This window comes from Mytilus californianus, unplaced genomic scaffold, assembly GCF_021869535.1.
Source record: "Mytilus californianus isolate M0D057914Y unplaced genomic scaffold, xbMytCali1.0.p SCAF_1, whole genome shotgun sequence".
In the NCBI taxonomy this organism is placed as follows: domain Eukaryota; kingdom Metazoa; phylum Mollusca; class Bivalvia; order Mytilida; family Mytilidae; genus Mytilus; species Mytilus californianus.
In genome coordinates this window covers 104,546,154-104,559,610 of record NW_026262581.1, presented here as the reverse complement: position 1 = coordinate 104,559,610, position 13,457 = coordinate 104,546,154, and the positions used below count along the sequence as shown (strand labels likewise).

Genomic DNA, 13,457 nt, shown 5'->3' with positions numbered 1-13,457 from the left:
ATCTGGCATAAAAATATCCTGTCAAAGTCAAAGTGAATGTGACCTGTTTTTCAACAATCTGCCACAATATGAAAGATTAAAATCAGGACTATGGAATTTTCAGCTATAATCTAAGGACCAGTTCAAAATCAAGTAGCCTTGGTTATTGGGCCCTGCTTATCATTTTCCCTGGTACTTACATGCAATTGACAAGTAAAAGTATTTAAAGCTCATAAAATCTGTGAAAATGTCCAAAATGTAAACATTCGTGTGAGAAATTACACTTGATTATAAGAAAAGTATCTCACCTGATTTAAACCATCTATAAATATAATAATAGGCTTAATACTGGGGTTAGCTAACATACTACAACAAGACTGGGCAGTTGCCTCCACACCTCTTGGAATGCTGGAGTCCTGAAACAAAAAAGATAATTTATAAAACTGGTCATTCATTCAATGAACTGCATACAAGATATTTTAGGCAATCAAATTGAAATGAAAATAACAAAGATTAACAAACTGATACATGTAGTTTAGGAAAGAATCAATATTGTCCATAAACACTTTTGTTGTGTCTTACAGCTACCTATCCCATCAGACATAAGCCCCCTCCTACCCCTGAAAATTTATTCTTTAACTGAAATTAACAATTTTGCAGAATGTTTCCAGCTTTCCTATAAAAGTGCAATATAAATTACAACATAAAAAACAATCTTTTGCCTGCACACAGTGCATTTATTGTGCAGTGGTTATTTCCACAGCTGCTTCACTAAGAAATAAATATATTTTTTAATCATTCCTGTATCAGAAGTCAGTTTAAAAAAATGGAAGGAATGTGAGGATTACTGAACATTTTTTTCCTGTTTTGTGTAGAGTGCAAAAATTCTTTTTTTTTATCCCAGGCAGTTTAGGTTTATTCAACCCTACGAATTCTTTTTTTCCTCTTGAAAACTCAGATTTTTTTAATTGAAAAATACAGTGTCAAAATATTGTGAACTTGTATTTCCACATAAACTCAACCAATAAATTCTGAGCAAACATATGGTTAACGTCACATACAAGGCTTCAAATGGTTAATGACTGTATATTACAAAAGTAATACTTGACTGCTAAAAACACTGAGGTTACAGTATAAAAATCATTATAAGACATGTAAAGGCCACTTCCACCATCATTGCCATCACTGCCATTCATTACAGCAAAAACAAAAACCAGCTGTGTTGATATGAGACAAATATCTATATCTAACATAGATTTCTTTATTAATTTCTCTCTTTTTTAAAGGAACAAATCTTATTGAAACAATGTTTTTAGTTTGAGTTTTTACTTCAGTATGTATATATATGCCAAGTGCCAAAAATTATACTGTTATAAAAGGTGTACATAAATGAAAATGAGTACAATAAATACTTACATTTACTAGGTCTGCTTCTTTTAACAATCTCTTCAACATAGTCTCTAAACAACAAGAACCAGGAATAGCACCAACAAAATGGAAAAACAAAGTCCAAGATTTACCTCCAGGGCTGAAAATATTACATAAAACAAGATCAAAGACTATGCTTGAAGATGAGAAAATTATTTTACAGAAGGAGTCCATTACTTACTTTTTAGGGCTTTTTCTTTGACTTTGTATAGATTAAAAATTAAATTTGTGGAACTGTATAGTAAGTAAGGACACATCTACAATATAAACATAGAATGGAAACTTTTTACGGTCCCATGCACATGATATATCTGTTCAGAACTGATTATATCATATTGGTGCTATGAAAAATCCATCCAAGTTAAGGAGTTGAATAATTTCTTCTGGAAGTAGCAATTGAAAGTTATGTATTACAAGAATCAATTACCAGGGTATATGTCCAAGATTGTTGTAAATAGTATAAGCTGCTTTACACATCACAGAAGACTTTCCTATACCTGCCTCCCCTATAACAAATAATGGAACATCCTTTTCTTCTTTGAATATGTAATCTTCAATCTAAAAAAGAAAGACCACAGTGACAGATTTGATTTGATTTGATTTTTGGTGTTTAAACGCCACTTTTAAGCATCGCTTTTGGGCTATTTCGTGGCGGCCAGTTTTTATTGGTGGAGGAAGCCAGAGTGCCCGGAGAAAACCACGACCTTCGATAGGAAAACTGACAATCCTAGTCAATTAAGATTGGAGTCGAGTGCACCCGCACGAGCAGGGTTCGAACTCACAACCTCAGTGTTGACTGGCTAGTGATTACAGTAGTTGGCTAGTGATTACAGTAGTAACTACTTAGACCACTCGGCCACCGAGGCCCCTCCACAGTGACAGAGATTTACATATGTTTACGTTATAACAGTTAAAATGTTCAAAAGAATTTTGGTTTGTCATGTTTTCCTCTATCTACTTGAAGTTATTTTTTATGATGCAGTACAAATTAATTTGTCAGAAAACAATTTCATGATTTTTACTGATTTTCTTTACAAATAGTTCAATCGTTTATAAAAATGAAAATAAACTGTTAACACAGCTAGACCTGTCTCACCTTTATGCAATTTTGATAGTATGATACAAATGTTGAAATTAAAAAAGCAATACTTTAACATGCAAACTATACAAAATATTCAAAGTCAATGAACCATGACTGAGGGTGTAGGGTCAAATAACCTCCCTGGAAACGAGAAATGCCAATGCTATTACAACTGTATACCAAATACTGAAGGTTGGCAAAAAAGCGGTCAATACTAGTATTGACCATGACGGTGGTAAATATCGGTAAATACCGGGAAATACTGGCGAATACTGGCAAATACTGGTCGATTGAAATTTTGAGTGGACATTACTATAAAAACCACTCTCTACCTGGTCAATTACTTTTAGTAATGAAATAATGAAAGTGTAATAGTCATTTTAAATGTTCTCATTTCTAATTTTATTGTAAATTCTTAATAAACAGTGATTTACAATGATTTATTAGTTATAATAGTACATAAGATAAAAATGTTTCGTCCCTGGCAAGGAAACTCATCAGGTGGCTTTTGCACTGACTATAGCATTGCAATCATTACATTTTGCACTGATTTGTTGTTGTCTTATATTGTATAGAAGTTCCAAATAGGGTCTTCAGGTTTCAGTTTGGTGCTTAAGGTCAAGATGGTTGTACTATGTGTATGTAAAAATTGATTATGTAAAGGTAAAATCTATACTACATTATATATTTTTTGGTTTAAAACATAAATTACAGTTCAGCCATAAGAGTAAAGGTCCTTGATACCTTTCATTTCCTGCATAAAGATGATTTTTGTCTCACATTTAATAGACAGGAAATATTTTATTGTTTAAGTGAGTCTTCAAATATCACTTTTATTACTTTCAACCATGTTTTGCCATCATTTATTGGGGGCTGTTGTTTTTATAGTAATTAAATTATCACACCTAGCAACGCCAGGTGAAAGGTAATAAGACACCTGTAACTTCATTTACCTATATATAGTTTTATGTACCTGTAAAAATTATGCATTTTCAATAAAAAATATCTTGATTGAAAAATGTTGTAATAATTAATTTTTCAATTCTTTATATATATCTAAAATATGCAATATCATAACTTATAAGGACTAAATTAGTAGGTAAAAGTGTTAAAAATTAATAAAACTTATCAAATTCATTCATTTTTATCATCTGAAACATGCCAAAATATAAAAGTTTAAATTTACCTTACTTTTTATCATTTTTTTACTTCAATAAATAGTAAAAACTACCATGAAAATTTCAATCGACCAGTATTTGCCAGTATTGACCACTTGGGGAGTATTGTCCGGGGCGGTATATACTGGTAAATACGCGATAAGTCCGTTGCCGAACCCGATTAGTGCGGAAACGCCGAAAAAATCCCGATAAGTCCGTTACCATTCTACACCGTGATATAATCTCCATGGAAATGAGTTGTGCAAACATTAATACCTAATCACATTGTTATGAAACTCAGACTTTTATTTCATATTGGCGTTTTTGTTTTACCCATAAGTTCTACCAAAGAATGATTTTCACATAAACTATATGATAAATTCATTTCAGACTGTTACAAATTAGTACAATGACCCAGGGCTTCCAAAACGGTCATATATTCCGGACTTGACCGAAACATTCATAAAATGACCGGCTGCTCTCAGCCTCAAACGGTCAAATAGAATTGGTGTGCCACATTTTGTTATTCAAGGCATTTTCATGAAACGGTCATTTCAATTTTTACCAACTATCGATCGATAAAAATGTCCGTTTGGGGCTTTGGGCATGTCCGTTTGGGCATTTTAGTTTATAATTGTGGCAATCTATTTCACAAAGATATTTCGGTCATAATTGGGTTTAATAAAACAGAAGCAGCATATTTCAGATACTTTGAAGTGTCTCAGTTAGTCTAATCCTCTGGGTACATAAATGTACGGCTTGGTCTTTAGCTTGTGTACATCAATAAAAAGTAGAAAAAACACGTTTTCTTTTATTTAAATAACAACAAGCTGTCAAACAATTATCCCTTCAATAAGTTATATTGAAGCCATAAATCATTCACTGATTACAGGTTTGTTACCTTTGATGAGGTGTCCTTAGCTTGTCTTTATCAATAGAATTAATGATGCATAACAATGTACATAAAGGTAATCAGGTAAACGAGGTCAAACATGTAAGCGTGTATGGAACAACATCCTATTTAATTACGATTTATAGATATTATTTTAAATGAGCATCCAGTTTAAAACAGTATCCTGATATTTAAAAGTTATTCTTCAAATAAGGATATTTATAAATGAATAAGTATGATATATATTATTTTATTTAACACTGTACATCGTGTTAAATACTGGGGTACTCTCAAGGGGAAAATTTACTAAAATATATAGGAAAAACACCGAGAATAGCTTCGCTTGGGTATACCAAGCTGAGTTGTCCAATAAATAAGGGGGGCGTTCTCTATTCTTGTTTTCATATTAAAAACTGTTTTTATAATTAAAATCATAAAGAATAATATCCAATCATGACAATCTCCGACTGTTATAAAGACTTTGTCTCAAATTGAACTTTACAAATCTGCCATCATGGGCAAACGTAAACGTGACGATTCCGATCAAAACTCGAAATCTGCTAAAAATGCTAGAAGCTTTATTCATAAATGGTTACAACTGTTTTTATGGTTAGACAATCTCCGCCGTTCTGTTGTCTCCATTGTAAACATGTTAGGCGACCAGAGTGACACCGACATCGTGGCTAATTCTCTTCACAACAGTATGACAACATACAAGTTCTTTTTCATGCTCTACTTTTTATCCGACCTGTTTGGTAAAATTAATCAGCTCAGCAAATCACTTCAAAAACGTGACTTGTCTTATGCCACAGTGAAACAATTAGTTGACTCTTTTCTTATGGCAATAGAGGCCGAGTACTTAACCGAGATTCCTTCATTTGGACCATTATGTGCCGAATTTCTAAAATCAACAGACCAATCTGACAGCTTCAACACTATCACCTTTAAACGTAACAACCGTGACATTCATCTCAAGACAAGAGCCGTGCAATGTGCCCAATTGATACATGATAACATTCGTGACCGATTTCCAGACAACAAAATTTTCGAAGCATTCTCTGTATTTGAACCGTCGAACTTTCCAAGTAGTGTTGACGACCTTCCTCGCTACGGTGAACAACAGTTAGAGTGTCTCGGAGACCATTATAGTATAGTCAACCAAGAAGAACTACAAATAGAATGGGGCATACTTAAGTATTTGATCTTCAACAACTACAAGGGACTTTCGTTTGCCGATCTGTTGACTGCAATTATTTCAAGAAAAGACCAGTTCCCAAATACAATTTCGCTAATGGAAATTTCACGTGTTTTGCCGGTTTCTAGTGTTGAATGTGAAAGGGGTTTTTCAAGGCAGAACATTATCAAGACAAAACTAAGGTGTAGTCTAGGTATTGACGCTTTAGATCAACTTATGAGGATAAGCTTAGTAGGTGTAGATGTTAAAGACTTTGACCCTGTTCCTGCTATCCGCAAATGGCAATCCGTTCGTAACCGCCATGTTTATCAGAACAATGCATTTAGCAAGCTCATGAATGTAAAATCTTAAATTAGACTAAATGAACTTCTAATCTTGTGCTGTGATCTGTGCTTCTTTTCAATGTGCTCATTGTAATATTTATTGCGTGTGTTTGTCAACATTGTGCTCTTCTGATATTTTATTGTTGTTATATGCTTACATAAAATATCATGTTGTTATTCATTAAATTATTTATCAACTGAGTATGTTTTTATTTATTCCTTATTTTCTAAATCAGGTTGGGAAATTGTACAAAGAAAAATGTTATCACTGTTCAGTAGATTTTACACGGTTTAAAACAATATCCTTCATTGGGCCTCCTCAATGTTATCTATAAATACCGCATCAGTTGTAAAAGTCACGTGGTCAGGTAATCAATACACAAAAAGAAAAGTATCACGTGTATTGATGATCAAGTTGTACTGCAATTAAAGCCAACATCAACAGTTTCAAATAAGATGGCCTTAATTTACAAAGTGTTAAGTACTCACAGAGAGAAGATAGATTATATAAACAGAAACAAAAACATGAGAACAGTCAGGTACTGAAGCTGATTGATGCAATGATGGTTACTGTATTACGATACACAGAAAAATGACACAATACCGAGGATAATATTTTATTTATTTTTAGAATGAAGAAAACAAAACAGTTATAAATAATTTTATTGCATATAACACTACTAATTATTTAGACACATATATCAATTTATGCATCCTCTCAGTTACATTTAAGTATCCAGCTGATCATTGACCGTCAAAAATATTTCTTTGAAAAATGTCCGGCTGACGTCAGGAAATTTTGGAAGCCCTGCAATGACCTATATTTTTTTTCAAATTCAACTTGATTATAAAAATAAGAAGATGTGGTAAATTGCCAATGAGACAACTGTCCACCAGAGACCAAATGACATAGAAGTTAACAGCTGTAGGTCACCTTACGGTATTCAACAACCCATACCACATGGTCAGCTATAAAAGGCCCCAAAATGACAAATGTAAAACAATTCAAACAAAAAACTAACGGCCTGATTTATGTACAAAACAATGAACGAAAAACAAATATGATATATAGCAACAAACGTCAACCACTGAATTACAGGCTCCTGGCTGTAATATACTTTCTTTATGAAACTTGGTTAGGCTATCTACTTTGAGCCACTTTCTAACAGTAAACAGGAAAAAAAATATAATACTGACCACTTTAATAATATCATCTCTGCCTATGACAGTGGAACTTTTATTCTTCATGAACGTCAGATGTTCCTGAGATACTGTATTATCAACAGGACTGTAAGATGTCACATGATCACCACAGTAATCACAACCAATTCTTTGTTTACAGAATTCTAATATCTGAAACAAACAAGATATGTCTCTTCTACTATACCATACATAACATGAACTTGTACAGAACAATGTTTTAAAAATCTATTGTCATTAAAAAAAAAGGTGTTATCTTTTTGAAACAATTTGAACAGTGAGCTTTGCTCACAAATGATACATCCTCTATATAAGTATTTTGTAAAAAGAAAGTTGATAAGCCATGGATGTCAAAATGCATTACACAGTATACCAAATATCAGAATGTTCTGATTTGTAGATCCTAACAAAAAGAATCAACAAAAATTTCATACATGGCCATTATGTGTAAGAATATATATGTTGATATAAAGCGATTAATGTGAAAATGCATTACATGGAATAGCATGCTCACAGGGCGCTCTGATTTGTAGCTTCAGAGGAAAATCTTACAAAAGTTTCATGGGACAGATGGATGGTATACCCCGTTTGGGTATAATTACATCTTGATCCAGGGACGCATACTTTTGCAAATTAGGAATCAGTATTTTTTAAGTTTAGATTGTGCCATCCGTAAACTTTGAAGCAGTGTTTGTGTTATATGTCTTCATATAGTACTGCATCAAAAGTCTATTTTAAAAGCATTTATATCTGAAAGTTTAGATTAAATACTTTCAGCTATCACATTATGCAGGAAATCAACAATTATGATTTTTTTCAATGATTGCTTCACCAATGCATACTCTGTTTCTGTGTTTATCTTTGAACATCAATAACAAAAGTGTCTTAGCACAAGTCATGTAAGTAGGAAAGCATTTTTTCTTAGAACCTAATAGAACATGTAAACCTATAAATAAACTATTGGTGTTGTTGACCTTTAGTTTTTATTCATAATATGTTCTCGCTTACATAGGTATCCACCCAGTCTTGCCCTTCTGCATTTTTCCAACATAAGGTGTTGGTTCACTATACTCAACAATAGTATTAAATGATAAAAAGAAAATCCCATTCAAATTCAATAATACTCGTATGTAGTAGTTGATACAAAGAATTTGCTTTAGATATCAGATTTACAGTCTTCTCTGTTGAATTAATTCAGAATGTATTGCTTGTTTCATAATGTGGATGAAGCCTAGGTGGCAGAGTGGTCTAAGTAGTCCATCTACAGTGATTACTAGCCTGTCAACACTGAGGTTGTGTAGGAGCCTAGGTGGCAGAGTGATCTAAGTAGTCCGTCTACAGTGATCACTAGCCTGTCAACACTGAGGTTGTGTAGGAGCCTAGGTGGCAGAGTGATCTAAGTAGTCAGTCTACAGTGATCACTAGCCTGTCAACACTGAGGTTGTGTAGGAGCCTAGGTGGCAGAGTGATCTAAGTAGTCAGTCTACAGTGATCACTAGCCTGTCAACACTGAGGTTGTGTAGGAGCCTAGGTGGCAGAGTGATCTAAGTAGTCAGTCTACAGTGATCACTAGCCTGTCAACACTGAGGTTGTGTAGGAGCCTTGGTGGCAGAGTGATCTAAGTAGTCCATCTACAGTGATCACTAGCCTGTCAACACTGAGGTTGTGTAGGAGCCTAGGTGGCAGAGTGATCTAAGTAGTCCATCTACAGTGATTACTAGCCTGTCAACACAGAGGTTGTGTAGGAGCCTAGGTGGCAGAGTGATCTAAGTAGTCCATCTATAGTGATCACTAGCCTGTCAACACTGAGGTTGTGTAGGAGCCTAGGTGGCAGAGTGATCTAAGTAGTCCATCTATAGTGATCACTAGCCTGTCAACACTGAGGTTGTGTAGGAGCCTAGGTGGCAGAGTGATCTAAGTAGTCAGTCTACAGTGATCACTAGCCTGTCAACACTGAGGTTGTGTAGGAGCCTTGATGGCAGAGTGAACTAAGTAGTCCATCTATAGTGATCACTAGCCTGTCAACACTGAGGTTGTGTAGGAGCCTAGGTGGCAGAGTGATCTAAGTAGTCAGTCTACAGTGATCACTAGCCTGTCAACACTGAGGTTGTGTAGGAGCCTAGGTGGCAGAGTGATCTAAGTAGTCCATCTACAGTGATTACTAGCCTGTCAACACAGAGGTTGTGTAGGAGCCTAGGTGGCAGAGTGATCTAAGTAGTCAGTCTACAGTGATCACTAGCCTTTCAACACTGAGGTTGTGTAGGAGCCTAGGTGGCAGAGTGATCTAAGTAGTCCATCTATAGTGATCACTAGCCTGTCAACACTGAGGTTGTGTAGGAGCCTAGGTGGCAGAGTGATCTAAGTAGTCAGTCTACAGTGATCACTAGCCTGTCAACACTGAGGTTGTGTATACGTAGGAGCCTTGATGGCAGAGTGAACTAAGTAGTCCATCTATAGTGATCACTAGCCTGTCAACACTGAGGTTGTGTAGGAGCCTAGGTGGCAGAGTGATCTAAGTAGTCCGTCTACAATGATCACTAGCCTTTCAACACTGAGGTTGTGTAGGAGCTTAGGTGGCAGAGTGATCTAAGTAGTCCATCTAAAATGGTCACTAGCCTGTTAAAACTAAGGTTGGGCAAGGAGTGTTCAACTTAAATCTTAATTGACAAAGATTGGCAGTTTTCCTGCTGAAGGTTTGTGGATCTCTCTTGGTACTCTACCTTTCTCTGCCAAATAAAATCTGGCCACTGTGATTGCTTTGTGTGCCGAATGTGGTGTTTAACTCCAAAAATCAATCAATCATAACATGGGCTCTTGTTAATCACTGAAATCAAATGGCTTTTTTTGGTTGAGGCTTAAATTAAAATATTGTTTGTTTGCAGTTTACCGACCGACCCTTGAAAATCCTGCCGACTGTGAAAATTTTATTGCTTTACATTTTAAGAAATTATTTTTAAAACTTCTATTGCCGAGATCCAGAAATTCAGGTCCTTTCCGGAATTGATTTAAGTCCAGGTCAATTACACGTTTTAAGTTCGGTTTTTCTTGCCTTCCCGTCAAGCGTTCATGTGACCGTTTAATGATAAAGCACATGGAAATTGTTTACAGGTATCCATGAAGTTATGGAGGAGTACTTTACGCTATCGACTTCTGTCAATTTTATGACAAATAACAAACAAAAAAAGTTTAATAGTAAACTGTTTATACAGATTCAGGCACATGGAATGATGTCTTTGATGATATCATTGAAGAAGATGCAGCGGATATTCACAACCGACACGATATTCATCTTTGTCAACTTTCTGTCTCAAACAAATCGGGTACAGAATCTTTTGAGCCTGACTTTATGGGAACCAATTTCAGTGGTTAAACAATTCGACAGCAGTTTGAAGTATGTCATATTTTCTATAAATCGTTGTGAAGAAGACAAAGATGAAACCACTCCTCCGTGAATATATGGATACCTGTAAACATGCCTGTACGGAGAAAGAGCTCATTAAAAATGTAAATGGATAGAGACCATGCCAAATCAATGAGAAGCAACCCAAAAATACACAATGTAGAGAAAATGAATGATTAGCTTGAAAAATAAATATACTCTCTCTATATTAAATCTATCTTCGATTGCAATGAGTATATATGCTCCTTTAGGATAAGGGGGCTGCCCCACTCATTGCAACTATTCTCTTTCTTACAATATTAAATATACCCAAACTTTGTGGCCTGTTACAGTTACTGTGTGAATTGAATTAAAGCATGTTCTTAGGAGCTACGTGCCAATTTTTTTTCTGCAGTTAAAACATTTCAGTACAGACCATTTACATGTACTTTAATGGGGTGCTAGGGTTTCACCCCAAACTAGTAAGTTTTCTTTGGTTTTCATTTAGGCCTGGCATCAACATACCTTTCAAAATATAATCTTATTGCATATAATTAAATATTGTTAGAAATATGAAAACAGTCTTTTTTAAGTTGCCCTATTTTCAATTGAGGAAGATTCAATGGCTGATATTTTTTTTATTAAAAATACCCTCTATAATACATTGTCTTTTAAACATGATGATAAATCTTTAATATCTACATTTTTCTGATGAAAATACTCTACTCATGAAAACATTCTAGTCAATTAAAGCATATATGTCAGTGAATATATTTCTTTAAAACAGTTCTAGTCATTCCTTGTTTATAAGTGTTTCAGTATTTAATAATACCATACATGCCATATTTTATGTCATAAATTGAATTAGTTTCAGTTTTAGTTAAAAAGTTTTTTTTTTATTTGACAATGCCTGTTCATTTCATGTTGGTTTTCAGTGCTTGTTGTTTTAAAATAGGTTTTTAGCTCAACATTCCGAAGGAACTGTGAGCTTTAGCCATCACTTGGCGTCCGTCGTCTTACGTCGTCATCGTCCGTCTGGTGTAAACTATTTCAAACATCTTCTCCTCTGAAACTACTGAACCAATTCCAACCAAACTTAAGCTGAATGATCTTTAGGGTATCTAGAATAAAGTTTGTGTTTTATTTTCTGATTCGTCAAAAAACATGTCCACCATGGCTAAAAATAGAACACAGGGGTAGTATGCAGTTTTTGGCTTATATCTAAAAAACCAAAGGAGTTAGAACAAATCTGACAGGGGTAAAAGTGTTCATTAGGTGAAGTTCTATCAGCCCTGAAATTTTCAGATGAATTTAATAACCCATTGTTGGGTTGCTGCCACTAAATTGGTAATTTTAAGCAAAGTAAGATCTGCAAATAAGTTTCATGACCTAAATTGTCAAGTGTGTCCTTAAGGAGTTATTGCCCTTTAAAGACAATTTTTCACAATTTGTTCATCTAGTTTGCTTACTTTAAAAAATCTTCTCCTTTGAAACTGCTGTATCAATTTCAGCCAAACTTGGGCTGAATGAGTTTCAGAATTATCTAGTATAAATTTTGTATTTTATTTTCTTGTACGTCAAGAAACATAGCCACTATGGCTAAAATGGAACATAGGGGTAAAATGTATTTCTTTGCTTTTGAAGAAAATATGACAGATACAAAGAACATCTCAATGGAATTTTTAAGCCACTCACTAATATATATTAAAAATCAAAAATAATCATTGATGAAAGATTTAAGCAAAAAATTACAGGTGAGCGATTCAGGCTCTTGAGAGCCTCTTGTTTTTCATAAACAAGAAACTTGGTTTGTGTAACTGCTTGTTTAAACTTTTTGGCTGATAAAATAAAATATTTTTCCTACCAACTGACCCTTCAGTCTGAAGGTAGTCGGGAAATGCAAACAAACATATTTTTAAGGGTGGCCTGAACTAGTGCTATTGCTTTCCTGTCACTCATAAGTAATTATTTTTCATAATTTTAGGAGGAAGGTTTAATTGTCTTATGCAGTTCCATTTCTGTCCTTATTCATACTATATACATGTATCTTAAGGTAAATCCTTCATTGTACGTCCCTTTGTTTTTTATCCATAAGCTTTCATTAAAGGTCCCCTGTCCTTTTGAAAACCGTGTGAAAATCACTACTCAGTGACATTTACATAATATCTCCTTTGACTCGTATTCAAATCTTGAGGAAAAACATAACAAACAAGAAATGATTGTAACAGGATGCTGTTACGAAGTCTCCCAAACGAAGCTCCCATAATTCGTAATTCCCAGGGTCGCCTGACATTGGGCAACGTCCAGTGAAAATTGGTTTGGTCCAGTAAAGTTATATGCATTAGTGATGCCTGGGGACTAACCTTGTATATCATTCAAATCATCTTGGCATGACAAACCAGAATATATATGGTTTAGGGGTGGGGATCTCGACCATTTACAAGATACTAGAACATTGGGGGTGGGGAGGAACCCCTGGGGACTGGCCCTATACGTCATTCAAATGTTCATTACATGACGAACAGGAATATATATGGTTTAGGGGTGGGGATCTCAACCATTTACAAGATATTAGAACTTTCTCAAATGGCAGGGGGTCGGGATGACCCCTGGGGACTAACCCTGTATATCATTCAAACCATCATAGCATGACAAACCAGAATATATATGGTTTAGGGGTGGGGATCTTGACCACTTAGAAGATATTTGAACTTTCTTAAATGGCAGGGGGTGGGGGTGACCCCTGGGGACTAACCCTGTATAACATTTGATGTGCTTTATTATGACAAACCAGAATATATATGGTTTAGGGGTGGGGATCTC

General features: G+C 34.8%; 1 protein-coding gene across 1 annotated transcript in view; it reads right to left on the bottom strand.

The window, feature by feature from the left end:
- Positions 1-13,457, bottom strand: part of LOC127728614 (TPR repeat-containing protein DDB_G0287407-like) — a 52,351-nt gene that overhangs the window by 28,967 nt on the left and 9,927 nt on the right. Inside the window, exons 8-11 of the mRNA XM_052236161.1 lie at positions 7,253-7,408; positions 1,835-1,965; positions 1,396-1,507; positions 288-395 (exon numbers count right to left, since the gene is read on the bottom strand). Coding sequence (XP_052092121.1) covers positions 288-395; positions 1,396-1,507; positions 1,835-1,965; positions 7,253-7,408 — 507 coding nt within the window. The remainder of the gene's footprint in view (positions 1-287; positions 396-1,395; positions 1,508-1,834; positions 1,966-7,252; positions 7,409-13,457) is intronic.